At 45.3% G+C, this 17,798-nt stretch overlaps 10 protein-coding genes across 10 annotated transcripts; 4 read left to right on the top strand and 6 right to left on the bottom strand.

Moving 5' to 3' along the window:
- Positions 1-154: 154 nt before the first annotated feature.
- On the bottom strand, positions 155-986 carry I203_107603 (uncharacterized protein; the record flags this gene model as incomplete). The annotated part of the gene is made up of 3 exons (XM_019145677.2): positions 155-328; positions 385-555; positions 903-986. 3 exons carry the CDS (start codon positions 984-986, stop codon positions 155-157), a joined length of 429 nt encoding a protein of 142 aa, XP_019005496.2.
- Positions 987-1,372: 386 nt separating this feature from the next.
- Positions 1,373-1,765, bottom strand: I203_107602 (uncharacterized protein; the record flags this gene model as incomplete). The annotated part of the gene is made up of 1 exon (XM_019145676.1): positions 1,373-1,765. The coding sequence occupies one exon, from the start codon at positions 1,763-1,765 to the stop codon at positions 1,373-1,375; it is 393 nt and encodes a 130-aa protein (XP_019005495.1).
- Positions 1,766-2,800: 1,035 nt separating this feature from the next.
- Positions 2,801-4,077, bottom strand: I203_107601 (uncharacterized protein; the record flags this gene model as incomplete). Its single annotated transcript, XM_019145675.1, has 3 exons — positions 2,801-3,016; positions 3,095-3,397; positions 3,487-4,077. The coding sequence occupies 3 exons, from the start codon at positions 4,075-4,077 to the stop codon at positions 2,801-2,803; spliced, it is 1,110 nt and encodes a 369-aa protein (XP_019005494.1).
- Positions 4,078-4,771: 694 nt separating this feature from the next.
- On the bottom strand, positions 4,772-5,379 carry I203_107600 (transcription and mRNA export factor SUS1; the record flags this gene model as incomplete). The annotated part of the gene is made up of 4 exons (XM_019145674.1): positions 4,772-4,851; positions 4,926-4,994; positions 5,084-5,154; positions 5,297-5,379. 4 exons carry the CDS (start codon positions 5,377-5,379, stop codon positions 4,772-4,774), a joined length of 303 nt encoding a protein of 100 aa, XP_019005493.1.
- A 255-nt stretch (positions 5,380-5,634) lies between these two features.
- On the top strand, positions 5,635-6,808 carry I203_107599 (uncharacterized protein; the record flags this gene model as incomplete). Its single annotated transcript, XM_019145673.1, has 2 exons — positions 5,635-6,288; positions 6,422-6,808. The coding sequence occupies 2 exons, from the start codon at positions 5,635-5,637 to the stop codon at positions 6,806-6,808; spliced, it is 1,041 nt and encodes a 346-aa protein (XP_019005492.1).
- A 507-nt stretch (positions 6,809-7,315) lies between these two features.
- I203_107598 (uncharacterized protein) lies at positions 7,316-7,771 on the bottom strand (the record flags this gene model as incomplete). The annotated part of the gene is made up of 4 exons (XM_019145672.1): positions 7,316-7,362; positions 7,453-7,536; positions 7,626-7,683; positions 7,748-7,771. 4 exons carry the CDS (start codon positions 7,769-7,771, stop codon positions 7,316-7,318), a joined length of 213 nt encoding a protein of 70 aa, XP_019005491.1.
- Positions 7,772-8,106: 335 nt separating this feature from the next.
- I203_107597 (nucleolar GTP-binding protein 2) lies at positions 8,107-11,103 on the top strand (the record flags this gene model as incomplete). Its single annotated transcript, XM_019145671.1, has 6 exons — positions 8,107-8,212; positions 8,332-8,642; positions 8,713-8,860; positions 8,929-9,197; positions 9,694-10,834; positions 10,895-11,103. The coding sequence occupies 6 exons, from the start codon at positions 8,107-8,109 to the stop codon at positions 11,101-11,103; spliced, it is 2,184 nt and encodes a 727-aa protein (XP_019005490.1).
- A 907-nt stretch (positions 11,104-12,010) lies between these two features.
- I203_107596 (uncharacterized protein) lies at positions 12,011-13,875 on the top strand (the record flags this gene model as incomplete). The annotated part of the gene is made up of 5 exons (XM_065518226.1): positions 12,011-12,192; positions 12,262-12,336; positions 12,438-12,599; positions 12,660-13,181; positions 13,242-13,875. The coding sequence occupies 5 exons, from the start codon at positions 12,011-12,013 to the stop codon at positions 13,873-13,875; spliced, it is 1,575 nt and encodes a 524-aa protein (XP_065372956.1).
- Positions 13,876-14,619: 744 nt separating this feature from the next.
- I203_107595 (uncharacterized protein) lies at positions 14,620-15,578 on the top strand (the record flags this gene model as incomplete). Its single annotated transcript, XM_019145669.1, has 6 exons — positions 14,620-14,675; positions 14,766-14,794; positions 14,889-15,063; positions 15,168-15,249; positions 15,347-15,448; positions 15,537-15,578. 6 exons carry the CDS (start codon positions 14,620-14,622, stop codon positions 15,576-15,578), a joined length of 486 nt encoding a protein of 161 aa, XP_019005488.1.
- A 184-nt stretch (positions 15,579-15,762) lies between these two features.
- Positions 15,763-17,665, bottom strand: I203_107594 (3-deoxy-7-phosphoheptulonate synthase; the record flags this gene model as incomplete). The annotated part of the gene is made up of 8 exons (XM_019145668.1): positions 15,763-15,855; positions 15,947-15,996; positions 16,056-16,138; positions 16,243-16,422; positions 16,524-16,805; positions 16,940-17,101; positions 17,266-17,522; positions 17,603-17,665. The coding sequence occupies 8 exons, from the start codon at positions 17,663-17,665 to the stop codon at positions 15,763-15,765; spliced, it is 1,170 nt and encodes a 389-aa protein (XP_019005487.1).
- Positions 17,666-17,798: the final 133 nt, after the last annotated feature.

The following is a 17,798-nucleotide window of genomic DNA, read 5'->3' as shown; positions in this document are numbered from 1 at the left end:
CTCAAATTATACGATGAAGAGAACATTGTACAGATGATGCACATAGTAATAGTAAGGAGGATATATCAACAGTAGAGAGATGCATTGAGCTGTGTCGGTTGATGAGAGTAAACAAGTCCCAAATGTACTGAGTCCAAGCATGACAATCCCTTCATCATACTACCTCCCAGTCTTCGGGATTGTCTTCGACTGTAGGTTGCAAAGAGTGGCCTGATTTTGAGGCCTGAGTCGTAGCAGTAACAGAAGCGGAACCTTGCTCTGACGATTTGGCCCCCCTTTCAGGACTCAAGTTGCTTGATCGCGTACCTTCAGCAACGTCGCTGGCGGTCTATTCGACCAAAAAAAAGTCATCAATAGGTTCCAGAGATCGCTGGATCTACTCACAGCAGAGTCAGATTTGGTATTATCATCCATGGTCTTGTCCTCATGGTGTTTACCCTGAGCAGGTTGAGATTGATGAGATAGGGAAGCGCCACTACCACCTCTTGGGACGGTCATATCATCCGATTCATCATCAAATAGCCCAAACGCTCCGAAACCTTCCGGGCCACCAAACTGAGCCATGAGATCGTCCATTTGTGTAAAATGGAATGTCGGCATGGATGGCATGGGCGGCATGGGCGGCATGGGCGGCATATCGGGGAAACTCCCAAACTCGCCAAATCCTCCTTGCGGGAAATCGGGGAAGCTTCCAAATTCGGTTCCAGGGAAAGAGCTTTCATTGCATTACCATTTGGTCGGAAAGTAGAGGTATTGGTGGTTTCGTATGTGTGTACCTCACTGTTGTCCTGTCATATATCCACACACACACACTCAAAAGTAGTCAGTAGGGATACAGTTAAATTAATACGAGACACGATGTCATATTGATGTTTCGCCACTACCACTTCCGCTTAACTCACATCTCTCGTTGTTGATCGGACAGTTCGAGAGGCGGGAGTGCGATTTCCGCCTCTGCCTCTTCCTCCTCCACCGATACTTGCCATATTGCGTTTGACCCGACGCATATTCTCATGCACCCTTTCTATATTCGAGTGTACTTTTATGTTTTCAGCGGTGCCCCACCAGAGGAGAAAATGGATATTGAGGGATAGTGAACTGGAAATACTGGATATGTATCTTTACCACTTATATACCTTGCGGACGAGCAATTCTCAGGACAAGTTGTCTTCACAGAGTCTGAGTCCACCGGATTTTCGAAGGTAAGGTTTTGAGATTGCCTGCCACCTTTGTTATCTTCTCATTGATGTGAATCCTTTAAGGGGTCCTAATGAGCCAGAGAGGTGAGCTAGAAGAAGTCAAGAAGGGTGGCGTAAGGACGACTCGACCTTGACTTGTGCTGATTGATCCTTAGTGAGAAACAGCCTTCCATTTAGAGAATAGAGAACCTCTGTAAGATATGATGTATTGAGGATGCGTATCGTCTGGAATCTAAAAGGGAGTGTGATGAAGGCCAATCGCCATGCCTCTCATAGGGATTGCCAATAGAAACGCACATCGATAAGACAGGAGCATTTCCTGCCACAAAGAACCTTACTTCACTCGTCGCTTCAACAGTGATAATACTACACTGCACATCTAACGGATTCGACTTGTGGGGCAATACCATCAATCCTTTATTCTCTTCCCTCTGAATGATTTCAAAAGCCTTGAACGAACGACTAGACTTTTTCTCATCCACCCTTCTCAGCTCCGAATCCATCGGGATAGAAGGCAGAGTGGCAGTACCAGCGATTTCGTCCAGCGCATTCTGCGGTCTCACCATCGATTCCCGGGAAAGAGCCAGGAGTCAGAGCTCTTGAAGCGGTGAAGGTATCATCTTCAGGAACCTTCGAGCTTGTTCATTCTCCTTCTCTATCTTTTGTAGGGTCAGACGTGGCAGAGACTCCCAAGGCTGATGAAGCCGTCCCAGAACGTTTGGCCGAGAAGACCGGGTATGACATCATCAGACACTAGCTTCTCACCTATAGAAGGTGTGATCAGATTCTGGGCAAAATTCTGAACGATGTCATCATGAGCCACTTTTTCACTGACATCCTTTGAATTGCCTTCCCATTAAGGAGTGAACTGCTTCTGAACAAACAAATGCAGACAGCAAAGTCCATGGAAGTGTCAAGCTATGTGCAAATTACTGTAGTCCCACAACTCGACTGGCAAAAATTGCGCACTGGTAAATTATAATATCAAGTCAGTGGTCAAATCATGCTTCAGACACGGGTCAGACCGTTGAAGACGAGGTGAAAAGAAGTCATGAGTTCTTGGGTGATGCAATCGCTCACACGAAATCGACCTGACTTCCCGTGATGGGGGCGACTGGACGTCGTCAAAGGCTCTTTTGAAACCGACAGGATCATACATGTAAGACACTGTGAAGCTAATTTGAAAGGACGTAAGTTGGTCTACTTTGGAGTCTGGCTCCCACGTATTGAGCAATGGGCTTCAGTTGCGAGCGGCGATTGTAAGCCAAGTAGTAGCACTGGTGGCCAGACAAGTATCAACAGAATGGCTGTCGCTTGCATCACATCAAAAGTCACAAGGGAAGGAGACTCCTTCACTGGAAGTAGCTCAGCTTGTTAGATACCATACAGGTCCGGGCAGGACATCAAGCTAGAACAACGACGCTTCGCGAGCGTAGTGCTAAAACGTAATGTCCCAAGCATGATTCGGTCTCTGAGGGCCAAATTCCATTAACACGATATTCATGTAGATGTGCAATGACAGGGCAAACGACATTCTCGTCACACGGCCGTATTGTCATGAAGCTGAAGCAGCTGGTAGCATCCGGTATGGACACGAGCCTTTACGCGCCATTATCGCTGCCCTCTTCTGCTTCAGGTGCTCGATAATTGCCCCTGGCCGTGGGACCGGACAAACCACCAGTCATACCGGTATCGCCACGTGGCTGAGTAGCCGTTCCGGGTTGACTTGGAACCTGATCAGCTGTGTGATCACCACTGCCCCAGAATACTCCAGTTTCTCCATTACGAGTTCTCATTTGGACTATAGCATCGCCACCCTACATGAGTACGTCAGGACATCAGATATGACCGTCCACGAGCTCAACATGGGTATCAGCAGATCAACGTTGACTCACGATGTGTTCGGTATCATACGTATCTCTATCAGACTGTTGAGCTCCCCTATCTGCCAGGAGCTGTTCAGTCCGGCTCCTCAACGCTTGGCCAAATACTCTATGAAAAGATGTATCCGGTGCAGCCGAAGGCTCCGACGGTCGGGAGTTGGTAGTTCGGTGAGGCATTGTAGTGCTATTGGCCGGTGCGCGTCCCTGAGCAGTCCTTCCAGAAGGTGCGGTAGCTCGTGGACGTCCGAAGAATTTGTTGATCTGTGTTGCACCGTCCAAAGCGTGGTCAATTCGGGTGACTTGAGCGCTATCAGCCTGGTTATTGAAAGAATGCACCAATTAGCTAGCTATTCTAATCATTTGGACTGCATGATGTTGAATATGGTTATGTGAAAGAAACTTACGATACGCCCGATGCGATAGTTGTTACCATCGATGTTGTATCTGTGAGTTCCAGGACCTTGTAGGAACCCAGCGTCAGGACCAGATTCGGACCCATGGTCATGTCGTTGAGCGAATCCTTCAAAAAGTGTGTTTGAGTCTTCAGAATAGGGAGGCGTTGCCCCTGTTCCAGCGTGAGATCCAACTTCAGAAATGGGTCCAGTCTCCGATGATAGAACAGAGCCTTCTAATGGTGTGTTTGACCCGTCTTCATCCTCAGAGGGAGGAGTCTCTGTTCCGGCAAGAGTCGTACTATCCCCTGCCCAACTTTCTGCATCCTCGGCATTTTGAGGAGCTCCCACATTGGTTGCACCAGCGTCTTGAGCATCTTGATTAGTCTGTCGCTCAGCTTCGGTTTGTCTTTTCATATCATGCGTGTATTTCGTAGCGCTATAGATCGCTTGTTTCGATTGCTCGTCTCGACGTTCAGCATCTCGTCTCCTTTGTCGGGCAGTACGGCCGGATCCTCTAGAATGAGCACTGGGGTCTTGAGCCCGCATGGCTGCAGCCAAGTTCCTCATGGTCTCATCGTACTGCTCATTGTCTGAGGACATCCTGAATATTGATATTGAAATAGAATGACAGTTCAAACGCTAGTGATCTGTGAAACTGAATTTACAGTAAGTAAGTAAGTGAATTCTCCTGGGAAAAAGCAGTACTGCAATCCCTTTTGTATCTCTTTCGACGAACGGCAAGAGACCTCTCATGTCCTTCTTCCTTAATTCAAAGGATATCGGCTGCGACATGTAAAGACAGACCTCCAGTGGGTTCTTCTTACCTTTCATTCATGAGTTAGTCATTGCCTAGACCTCCAGTGAGTTCCTCTTGCCTTTCACTTCGGCTCCACATCTTCACCATCTACACCTCATGTAGGGGTTCAACATCCTTTGTTGGCTCTCCTAAGTCGAGATGCCATGACATGCTTCGATTGGTGCTGGAATTTGCTCGAAGGCACCCCTCAAGGATCGTGAACGACCAATCTTCGGTTGTTAGAGATTGCATCCCGTATGTGAAAGAACACATTTTACCAGGCATCCCAGCGAATACCCCGTTGAATGACGAAGAACATACACACATATGCATACAACATGATTTGGAAGCAATCGATCCATCGCTTCTACGTCTACATGCCTATCATCCTAATGTATATTGAAATCATGTTGACTCAGTACATGCGATTCACACTATGAAATCCCTGCTGATTGGGATTATTGAGCGACTTACGAGCAAATTTGGTCCTACATCATTCTAAGCATGATCTACTTCTCTATCTAAGACAGCCTCGATCTCCTGAGCGACATCCCTTTTCGTATTCTCACTGATCATACCTGAGAATTGCCGAAATAACAGCGAGGATGTATGAGTGAAAAGCGTACGATAAAAAAGATACTTCATAACTCACCTCGAGCAGTCTCGCTTATCTCCTTGATGAGGTTTTCTAGATTCGGCGTTTCCTGTGCTCGAGCTCGTTCTATACGTAGCGATATGAGCATTGATCATCGGGTTTACAGGCTGACTTCCTGCGAGTGGTAGGGGAAGATGAGAGACTCGTCCACACACCTTTAGCTAAATCTTTGAGATCGTCCACCCAGCCGTTTTCTTCTAATTGGTTTCTCAATAATTTCTGTATTCTACAAGAACGAAAAGACTTGATTAGCTTCTGATCAGATTCAATCAAGTCTTGAGAGTGCATTTCAGATACATGTATCTCATAAAAGCTTAGAGCCCTATGATTGGGAACGATTGGATACTGAGAATCCACGAAACACTTACCGATCCCAATCTCCCGTTTCCATCAGCCTCTGCCTGATTGCATTCAACGTAGCTTCATCCGGCTTTTCCGTCGTTGATACCATAATTCTATCACAGTAATGTCTAGCTTAAGAAGCGATGTAGCAATTGATGTGATATGTATAAGTAAGGGTGAAGAGAAGGAGAAAGATCAACGATGTTTTCGAGAAGGCGAAAGTGGAGGTTGTTCAACTCGAGCACTTGGTCATAGGATCGCTCTATTTCTCTCTAATCTTATTCAATCTCACAACTCCTTCTGCCCAACTCCACGAAGAGCAGGAACCACCGAACAGTAGGCGATAGCTTGTGAGGTATCGACCATGTCCATCTTGTCGACTCTTGGGTCGTTCCAAGCTCCTCTAACCCTCCTCTTGATAATCTTCGGCCCATCCCTCCTACCCCGACTTATCAACCTCTTCCGGCCCAGAGCACTCTCTTCAACACCCAGACCAGTCCGTCCGCCCAGACCTTTGACGCTCAAGTTGATCCTTGGTGTACATACATTGTGGATCCTCAAGCACCTCGTCCTACCTCCATACGATTTGTTCGTAAATAACAATCTTCCTATATCAATATCAAATTCACAAATACGATATGCCCTGCTTGGTTCCGAGTACAATCCGCTTACGCGGCAAGTACATCCACTGCTGGAGTTGTTGATGACCAGATTGAAAATCATGGATAACAGGATATTGTATTTCAAATTTGGACATGAACCAATATCGGAATGTGTATGGTGTCAGACGCCTACCGATTACTTGATATATTCCCTTCCCAATATATTGAGCTGGTACCTTCTTGAAGCGACACTTTTAGGTGGAATGGCTTGGAAGTGGATAGCCGGACCTGAAGCTCCTCAAAGAGCGGAGACATGGAGAAATACGTTTGGATGGATTTTGGTGGTTGCAGCTATGGTGGAAGGAGGGATAAAGTGGGGATGGGATTTGAGGGTTGTAGAAGGTGATGCCCTACATGTGAGTTACATAAACACTCAATACCAGAACACTTGCGTGACTGTCATTCATATTGCAATAATTATTATCACTGGCTGTGTTGGCTTGTATGGAGGACGTAAAATAGAGCAGTAAAGCTAATACACGATTCCAGCTCGCTTCTATAATTCACACTCTCCGATCAATCTTCCTTCTATCCTTCCCTCTAGTTTACACCTTCCTCCCGTTATCTCCCACTCCAGTATCCTCGAGTACACTAGCATCGATCGTATCGAACACCACATCCACCTTACGACTGACTTCTCTCGCACGAGCATCGATCCAGCGGTCTCCGATATTAAGGGAGACTTGGAGTCTGCTGGGTAAACGAGATGCGGAACGTGAAGAGATAGCAAGGAGGGATGAAGATGTAAGAAGGATCGTGAGAGAATTGAAGCTGGATGAGGGCACGATGAGAGTCGGTGCCAGGGGTTGGATAAGGGATGGATGGAATGGGATGGTTAGGGTTGATCCGAATCCTGCTGCTCGGGCGGGAATGTGACTTGATTCTTGGCAGCTGTACATGCATCGACTTAGATCTACTGCAGCAACTGATAGTCCACATCGCGGTCGAACTTCCGGGTGTGTAGTTAGCTTGCATAAGAAGTTGATATTGAGTTCGTGAATAACCTGATTTATCAGATCACAGAACAGAATTAGCGTTCAAACTCAAGCTGTGTGTTGGCGATGGCCGTCTATTCATGATCAGTCGCTCAACCGCTTTCTAACGTGGAGAAGTGAGTGAACAACACTGATATGAGTCAAACAGAGAGTCAGATAATTGAATGTGTAAGCTGGTTGTTCGAGCGTTAGATAGTGAAATTTCTTTTGCTACATCAGCAGCTCAGTCTTATGGTCGCAAACCGATTAATCAGTGATAGATTGTGTAAGTTTGCGCCATTGTTAACTGAGTATTTGCGACATCGAGGCGACTGAGGATATGTGCGGGCCCAAACCAGTCATCAATGCAGATACATCCTCTCGACTTCCAATCTCAGCCTAAACCAATCTATGGATCTTCGTAACCGCTCACTGCGCGACGAGGTCGATTTGGGACTATATGAAATAAAGAGATATCAGCTTCCTGCGTTCGGATTGGAACACGTCGCACTAGGCAGCTGAAAGGATATGGAGCATATCACTCACCTGGGAAGGTAGTAGGGATTCGTTCAGCTTGTTTGTAACCGAATGTTTTTCTGATTGGTGGGACTGTCAACACCATGATTGGGCCTATAGAATGAAGCGAAAGGGGGAATGAATCAGCTCAATCCAGTAGCAGCTCTATAGGGTCGGTATTCTAGATGGTTGGTACAACATACCAGCAAATCCAATAGCGAGTGACCAGAAGATGACTGGTGATTCGTGGGCCATACGTTGCTACAATATTTGATCTCTTATAAGCTTCCATCGCTGTGTCCTACAAGGCAAGCTAGTACCTTACCGCTGTCCTGTAGATTGTAGCCATCTTGCCTAGCACCTGTCTTGACCTTCTTTCTTGAATATGATTATGTATATGTTGACGGTAGCTGAGGATGAGTCTTTTGACATTGGAACCAGCGAAACAGAATCAAGCTAAATCCACCAACGTAACGGAATCAAAATGTCAAGCTTTCAACAGCTTACGTAAAGAGTCTCCCAAGCAGAAATTTTGATTTTTTGGTCGGCTTTGGTCTTCTCTTCGTTCAACCTCCATTCCTGATCTGTGTCTCTCTTTCACCTTATTTCTATCATACTTCTACTCAAATTCACATCTTCATTCCTATACCCTTTCATACTGCCTGAGATACATAATTGATCAACATGGCAAAGGGCAAGAACCACGATCGTAAAGCCAATCCAGGCTTCGGCAAACAGAAGCTCAAGTCTGGATCGGCTGGTGGGGAATTCACCATCAAGAAGGTGAAAGGTGCGTTCATCTTTCTTCACACATAATGTGCACTTTCATTGTTGTATTACGATCTTACACCTGACACAGGCTTTTGAGATGTACTGTACTAAGCTGATCTCGCCTCTTCACATCTACAGGAGAAAACTTCTACCGGGATGCCAAAGCCGCTTCCCGAGTCAAGATGTTAAACGGTGGTAAAGCTGTCCGCGACAAAGATGGAAATATCGTCCAGGCTGCTGCTTTCCAGAAGGGCGAAAAGGAAGCTGAACCCGGAAGAGTTCGACCCGATAGAAGATGGTTTGGAAATACCAGGGTCATCTCACAGACAGCTTTAGACCATTTTAGGACCGCTTTGAAGGAACACAAATCTGATCCTTACTCTGTCTTATTGAGGAGGAACAAGTTGCCTATGGGATTGTTGGAGGATGAGTCGAAGATGGGTGGTAAAGTGAGTAAACCAGATTCACCAAATATAAATGATATGATCTGAGCTGATTCCCTGTGGTACTGTCGCTTAGCGCCCTCACATTGTCGAGACTGAACCTTTCTCAAATACATTTGGACCTAAAGCCCAACGTAAACGACCTAGGTTGGATATTGGAAGTTTAGAAGAACTTGGTGAATCTTCAAATGCTGCTGATCTAGCTGCCCAAGGCGAAGCGTCCCGTATGTATCCTCTCAGATCCTCGTGTTTCTCTCCCCTGCCGTATTACTGATGCCAATGCTTGTTGTAGAACTTCCCTCAGCCGATTTAGGAGATGTATACCACCCCACCACCTCAACAGCAAGAGAACCAATCTACCAGAAAGGTACTTCCCGACGTATTTGGGGTGAACTGTACAAAGTGCTCGATTCTTCAGATGTGGTTATTCACGTCCTCGATGCTAGGGATCCCCTCGGAACGAGATGTAAACCCGTAGTGGAGTATTTGCGTAAAGAAAAGGCTCACAAACACCTGGTATATGTGCTCAACAAGGTAGATCTGGTACCTACCTGGGTCACCGTGAGTAGTTTACCTATTAAGACTTCCTCTCCTTTCACCTGTTTTCATACTTTCCCTTGATCTTATTGTCTTTTTTTCTGCTCTTCGCCTTCACATCATATCCTTTTCCTTCCATCCCACACTCCAGTCAGGGCCATTCGCACCGTCTTCTCAGACACCTAAACGCGATTGGACCGTTACGAGAGTGGGAGAACGAGCGTCATGCCCCGACTTATACCCCACCTCCGGCTCCCGTTTTGGGATGCTTCTTGCGAGGCCAAAAAGTCGGTCTGTTCGTTCTGAACGCCGATGAGGGGTCAGGGGAAGACGATGGTTGACACGATTGAGTTGGGTTTTGGATGTGTCTCTTTTGGACTGCTTTCAATTCGGATCCCTTGGTTGGTTGTCAGACATACTATTTCAATTATCCTTCGTCTTTCATCATATCGAGTGGGAGAGAAGTTTGTTGTTGTTGTATGCTGTGCAAAAGTATACTAACGCAACGGACTTTCTTCAGGCTCGATGGGTCAAGCATCTCTCTTTATCGGCTCCCACGATCGCCTTCCACGCCTCTATCAACAACTCATTCGGTAAAGGTTCCCTCATTCAACTTCTTCGTCAATTTTCTGTTCTCCACTCTGACAAGAAGCAGATCTCTATCGGATTCATCGGATACCCTAACGTCGGTAAATCCAGTATCATTAACACTCTCAAAAAGAAGAAGGTCTGTACCGTTGCCCCTATCCCAGGTGAAACCAAGGTTTGGCAATATATCACTCTGATGAAACGGATCTACCTCATCGATTGTCCAGGTATCGTACCTGTTTCAGCTAAAGATTCAGATACCGATACTGTCCTCAAGGGTGTTGTGAGGGTGGAAAACCTCGCTACTCCCGCTGAACATATACCGTCTCTTCTGGAAAGAGTTCGACCGGAATATATAGAGAGGACATATGGGTTAGAACATAGGGAAGGTGGATGGCACGGTGAATCCGGTGCTGCGATCTTATTATCTGCTATTGCGAAACGATCAGGTAAATTGTTGAAAGGTGGTGAACCCGATCAAGAATCTGCTGCGAAGATGATCTTGAACGATTGGATAAGAGGTAAAATACCCTTCTTCGTACCTCCGCCTGCCAAAGAACAACAACAAAACTCACAAGGTCAAGAGACAACTGTGGATGCAGCTCAAGCTCAAGAAGATAAAGAGACGACTGAGATGTTGGAAGAACAAGAGAGATCTTTGGGTAAGATCCTAGGTGAAAAGAGAGTGAAAGGTGTGGAACAGCCAATAAGCAAGATACCGATCATGACCAAGTTCTTGGGTGACGATAACAGACGATATAGAGATGATGAGGATGAAGATAAGAAAGATGTGGAAATGGGTGAAAATGCTGAAGAGGATGACGATGAGGATGAAGAGGATGAAGATAAAGAGGAGGAGGAGGGCGGTGAATTGGCTTGGGATGATATCTTCCCTGGTAATGCTGGATCATCCAAGTTTGCTGGTCTCTCGGAAGAGGACGACGAAGCTGAAGAGGATGAAGAGGATGAGGACGATGAGGATGATGAGGAAGAAGATGGAGAGGAAGACGAAGATGAGGAAGTAGCTATCTCATTCTCTGCTCCATCAAGCAAGAAAGCAGGTAAACGAAAAGGTGAGCTTTCTTCAACTCTGTACGCTTGGAGGATAACAAGCTGACAATGCCACTCTGTAGCTGTGGAGGTTGAAGATGAAGACAAACCATCCGCCAAGAAGGAAAAGCGAATGACGACGAATAAGAAGAAATTTGAGAACTTCTATACGCATGCAAATGTGAAGAACAGGAATAGGGAGAGGAAGGTACCTAAGAACCCTCATAAGAGGCATAGAGAGGGGGATGAAGAACCGACCGGAAAGAAACGACCTAAGAGCAAGAAGTATTAGCTAGTTGTCTGATATATACGTCGGACGGTGTTCTTTCCTTTCTCATACCAGTACTAGATATCTCATGGATTGTATGTATTTTAGTGTATTACATCTGCTAAGACGCCTTTACACCGTGTCTACAGAAGACCATCTATCTATCTTATCAGTGCTGATCAGGATTTTTTCCGTTGAGGAATGCACATTCAAGCTTCCCCATGTTCTTTTACCCTTCAACCCCCTTGCCGATATCGCCGATATCCCCTTGACCCCATTGGATCATTACAAGCATTTGTAATGGGTATTACAAACATGCTTATCTCAGGGTGGTTTAGGGGAGAAGGGATTAGTGTGAGAATTACCCTTTGTTTATAATGATGCTGTATAACCGATTCGGGTATTTTCCTGTAAGTTATACAGCAATTGAGAGAATGTGTGAGAGATGACACATGACGGAATGCCATATACTTGTACTCGTTCGTCATTACTTCTCTTCTCTATCTTATCTTCCCATCAACATCAACATCAACATCTCATACTCCCACTTACAGATAATATGATCGTTCGTTGTACCCCCTGGGGTCTTCATTAAGCCAACCGAGACTAGACAAAGACAAATATAATCTGTGATCGTCATCTTTCCTTATCACCGCGTACAGCAATAACAACAATAATAGTATTACATCATTCGAGACGAACGTTTGTATATTCATCAATAACAAAGACCGACAACTCACCCACCCCCCAGTGGTATTCAAAACGCCATCATATCAAATCATTCTTATCTCCTTTATCATCCTTCAACTATCATATCACCGTAATACCGCGACATACCTGTCTAATCATTTCAAGACGTATTCATCACATACTTGACCAATCATCGATATCGACCTACCTACCTACCTACCTACTATAATAATCAAGCAAGATGAAGTACCTAGATTATCCTATACTGAACCAACTTTCCTCCACCCTCTCCTCAGATGGAGATTCGGACCTCCAGGTGAACGCGAGGTTCGAAGCTTACTCTGTTAAACCTGTAGGTAAAGAGAAGAGGATGTTCAAAGAGAGGGAGGAAGCTTATATGTCAGAACAAGAGGGTATGGACGAGTGAGTCGAGATCTTCTCCATCTTATACGTTCTAGTCCGGGAGCTGATGGGAGTGTGAAATCGGGATAGAATGAGCTTCTCACCTGAGATGAGAGAGGCAGGGTTGGCGAGTTGTTTTGGACGATTGGACGAAAAGGAATCTAGGTGAGTAGGATTTATTTCCGCTCACATGTAATGTGGAAACGCCCTTCCATGTCTTTTATCCCCTCATCTTCTATGCTGAATGAATGCTCTCCCATCAACAGGAAAGTCCACTTCTTACTTGTCTCTACGCTGAATGCCGCTTTTCCCGACCACGATTTCACGTCCCTTCGACCTGATCATTTCACAAGGGAAAGATCAGCTGCGCAAGTCCTATCCCACCTGAGTGGAAGTCTTTTAAGCTCATCTGGAGCAGGAACTACCCCGTGAGCTAGCTGAGTCTTCATCTGTTCCCTCATTAGCTTATAATGCCACGCAATTTCTAGGATCATTCTTTCTCAGCTGGCATCTTTCACTCCACCAACCGCACACAAGAGTTCACCCATCATATCTCCAGCGAACTCATCGCCCAACCTTGGACCAACCGTCCCTTATCCAGACTTATATCGAATACTGAACGATGTCATCCCGATGGAAGACTGCGAAGTCTATTCATGGTTCCCTGAACCAGAATACGATCCTCATATCGATACTCCGACTGTCCCCTCGGAAGATGAAGATGAGGAATTGCTATTTGAGCAAGATAAGATGGATTTGGACGATGCCGATAACGACCCGTCGTGGGGCGTAGGTGGTATGGAGATGGAACTGGATGTGGATGAAGAGAAATTACATTCTGTACCTATGATGAGACAGAATTCGACGTCGGGTGGAGGTGCTTCTGCTGCTGCCCAAGCACATAGACGAAGTAGTGAGAGCGCGTTGATCATTCCTCACGACTGGGATCTAAGCAAAGAAAGGAAAGTGAACGGATTGCTGTGGAGTGCGAATTACTTTTTCTACAGCAAGTGAGTACAACCAGTATTGTAATGCCATCACGATTCGCTTATCTGGTCTGGTGATCATAGACGTCAAAAACGTATTTTATTCCTAACATGCTGGTGTCGAAATCGCCCCTCCCATCCTATTCCTCAAATCGAATCTGCATTCCCAGTGCAGATTTCCGCATCATTCTCATCGCCTTCTTCGTCATCGTTCGAACATCTCGTACCCCTCGTCAATTCAGCTGCGTCCAGAACTCATCGATATACACATCATCATAGTCATCATCGCAAATCGAAATCCAACTTGCGTACAATCTCAAGCAAGAGTGGGGACAACACTTCATCGACGATCCCCATTAGGGGTATGGAAAGGCCTTCTTACAGTAACCAGATTGCACCTTCTACACCACGTACGACATCGAGATTGGCAAGTTCTGCTCCGGGCAGTAACACTGGGTTCATGGGAACGAAATCCCCAATGACGAAAATGATGGCTGGTGGATTCAAACCTAAACAAACTCCTGCTAGAGCGGCTATGAACGCTCAGCAGCAGCAACAGCAGAAACCCCAAGATGGACCTGTGGATATCGGTAGGACGAGAGAGAGGAGCGGATCAACTACTCCTGGACCTAGTGTAGGTTCGACGAGTGCCCTGACGGCTGGACTGAGGGGGAATATACATGGATTAGGAGAGAAAGGCAAGAGGGTGAAAGTGTAGATTTGATTCCTTCTCAAATGGAGTAAAGGCATTGTCGATGTTTGAAAATTCAGATTTATAGGATGTAGGATGTAGTGAGGAGGATCAAACCATTTTATTCATACTTCATCGTTCACCAACACCTGTAACACCTGTCTTTCACTTGTCCAAGAAACACGCTTTGTACATATACATCTAACATCCATCTATCTATCGTGTGTTTAGTTGATCAATTAGTCAGTTATGACCATTTGTTTTCGTTTTTCTATACATTTTTTTTGTATGTGAGAGACCCCTCAGTGAATATGTGACATTTAGCTTTCGCTATTGATCTGGTTTGATTTTGGGAAAGGTGAGATTCCTATTATACATATTGAGAGAGTCGATCCTATGTATATGTAAATCGCGAGATACGAGTATACCAAATTCAGCTGAGTCGATACAAGCAAGTCTTCTGTCCTGTCTTGCGTTATCAAGTTACCCATGCGAGTCGTCGAAGATCATTCGGAATAACGGGACTCGAGGGTCCGGACGACGTGAGATCAGACCGACGATGTCGACTATATAAGTCTACGTCCTGCACATAACGTCGGTGTGCGAGTAAGATTACTGATCTATCTTCGAATACGACTCGATTCGACATTCCGCAAAATGCATACAGATGCATGAATGATCAAGAGTGCGCTCCTCTAAAAAGAAATCATCTCTTTTTACCTTGACTACCTTTCACATCATACACTGCAGGAAGTAGAAACGAACCAAACAATGTCATCTCAACCTTTACATCCCTTACCTCCATTCACGGCTGAGACAGCTCATCAGTGAGTTGTTGTCAAATATCTGGTTTCGTTCATGTACAAATTGGATATGGTAGATTCGAGCTAACAGTGTATTGTATTGGGATGAAATAGCAAAGTGAAAGCGGCTCAAGATAAATGGAGTGAGTTCACAGTAATCACCCAAGACGAACCTTTCCCCTGGTCACCTTCCCACTTAGGGATGATATTAACGCTTGTGTGATGATGATGATGCAGATACCAAATCACCCAAATTGATCTCTCCAGCATATACCCCCGATTCAATCTGGCGTAATCGAGATCAATTCTTCAAAGGTACAGAGGCTATCGAACGGTTCTTAACTAAGAAATGGGAAGTGGAACATAATTACAGATTGAGGAAGGAGTTATTCGCCTTTGAAAATAACAGGATGTAAGTGATATCTACCAGTACATCCATCTTGCCCTTCCTTGCGGTAAAGATCCATGAAGGAGTAAATGGATAGAAGCTGATGACGAATGATGAATGACTTATAGTGCAGTCGAGTTCTGGTATGAATACTCTCAGACTCCTGATAAGTCTTCTCAATGGTATAGGACATATGGATTAGAACATTGGGTAAGCCAAGTACCTCTCAGTATCCTATCACTGGGATATACTTTGTCCAGCGGACTGATTTTGACCTGTGTTGGAATGTGGATATATGATATATCAGGTATTTGCCGATGACGGCAGAATGAAATCACGTCAGATGAGTGGGAATACCATTGCCATCAAGGATGAAGAGAGGTGGTTCAAAGGTAGTGTAGACGTTAATGTGAGTATCTCAATCCGCTCTTTCACGAAGGAAGATCTTATCTCTCTGTCTTCATGGGTCCGCTGAATTGTACTTTTGGGGGATGCAGGAAGGAGAAGTTCCAAGCGGACATATCTCGTTGAAAGAATAGATAAAACAACCGTGAAAACAGAAATGCCGACGGGATATTATGGAGTTGGAGTCGATGTTATGTTTATTTGAAGTGTGGAGGATGTAGCATCCCAATGCATAATATATTATGTACATAACATATGTCAAACTGTCCCATCCATGGACGATCCCATCCGATCCAATGTATTCTGTCCCAATCCACTCTACTCCTCGGTCTTCAACTTCTTGACAGCTGGTAACTCGCCATTCCCATTAGCGTGCTTAGCGTCCACGATAGCTCTTCGTGCAAGTGAAGCCTATGAATTGTTCATACAATGTATCAGCTCAGAAGTGATAAGTGTTGCCAATAATCACGTTCAATTGAACTGGAATGGAATTCGAACTCACCTTGTTGAGATTATCGAGCATATCAACTGTCATTTCCCAATCGACACAGGCTAAACCATCATTGGCGTCAGCAAGCCTTCATAAGTATGATATGCCGATAATAACTCACCATCAGTGATTGATACACCGTATTCCAATTGATCTCTAGGCTTATCAGAGCTTTGTTTACCTCCCTTCAAATTACTTTCGAACCTGCAATTTTAACATCGACCATACATCAGTCTGGCTTCCTAGGACGCTTCGACCCTTGATCTCACTGGAATGAGATACTCGATGTCAAGAAGACTATTGCTCACATGATACCGGTAATACCTTCCTCACCAGCAGCGATCTGTCCAGCGAGGTCTGCAGCTACCTTAGGTTGATTCAAATGATTTTTCGACGAGTTACCGTGAGAACAATCTACCATGATGGAAGCGAAGGCGTCAGGGTTCTTGGTTCTCATAGTCGAGAGAGCTTTCTGAACATGTTCGGAGCTGAGGCAGACGAAAAATAAGCATCAGCAACCTCTCTCAGATCCGTATGTCTCCCTTTTCTTCTTTTCTTCGTTCAAGCCGTATTACAGGAAATCACTCACGCGTAGTTAGGTCCATGGGTACCTCCCCTCAAGATCACATGACAATCCCCATTACCACTGGTCTTGACGATACTAGCCATACCTTGTGAATTTATACCCATGAAGTTGTGGGGGTGAGAAGCGGATTGCATGGCGTCGATGGCGACTCCGACTGAACCATCCGTACCATTCTTGAAACCTATGGGGAAAGATGCACCGGATGCTAGTTCTCGATGTAATTGGGATTCGGTGGTTCGCGCACCAATGGCTCCCCAGGTTATCAAGTCGGCAATGAATTGGGGACTGGGCGGATGAAGCATGGTGTGTCAGATTAGAGGTAAACGAAAATAGGAACACAAGACAAGGAAGGTCTCATCTCATCAGCCCAATTCTTCTCTACTGGCTGAGAGTGGTAGTGCAGCTAAGCCATCACTCACCTGATTGTATCGAGCAATTCACATCCTACGGGCATACCCATCTCATTGATATCGCATAACAACTGTCTAGCAATCCTGAGACCTTTGTTGATGGCGAAGGAATTGTTGATATCGGGATCGTTGATGAGACCCTTCCATCCTACGGTCGTTCTTGGCTTCTCGCTGTTTGGGGTGAAATTACATCATCAGTGAACTATATCCTTCGTCAATGATCGATTCAGTTATAAAGCAAAATAGTCTTCTTCTGATTCCTCATTTTCTGTTCTCTTTCATTGTTTCCCGCACACTGAGTTTTCGATTCAGCAAGTTCAACAGGTCTCACTCACAAGTAGACTCTCATGACGACCTCCAATCCAGGCCATCTACCTTCCTGCACACCTTTTCTCAACCTCGAAGCGTACTCTTTAGCCTGATCAACATCATGTATACTACATGGTCCAACTACGACCAACAATCGGGATAAGGGGTCAGTACCTTGTACGATGGAGGCTGCTGTTCTCCTGGCTGATGAGATGGTCTTGTTCGCTACGGTAGGTACGGGAAGGTCGTGTCGGAGTAAAGCAGGGGGAATCAAGGGGTCGTACTGTTACATACAGCCAGCAATATATGAGTATTAATTGGGGGACCATATGAGAGAGGACTGGTTGGAAGAGTGTAACTTACACCTGTGACTTTTCGGTCATCTAATGGCCTGTTTCTATCTGGAGAAGGTGTTCCGTGGGACATTTTGCTATGTATGTTTTATCTCTGCAATGCTATGAGGGGAAGGGGGGAGTGAACGAATGGTCTGAGTAGATGTATGTGTTTTCTTTTATATAATAGATTATTATCGAATGATCTTCGTTTCATTTCAGCACCA

Source organism: Kwoniella mangroviensis, chromosome 2 (assembly GCF_000507465.2).
Source record: "Kwoniella mangroviensis CBS 8507 chromosome 2, whole genome shotgun sequence".
NCBI classification, from domain to species: domain Eukaryota; kingdom Fungi; phylum Basidiomycota; class Tremellomycetes; order Tremellales; family Cryptococcaceae; genus Kwoniella; species Kwoniella mangrovensis.
This window is presented reverse-complemented; position numbering and strand designations above follow the sequence as displayed.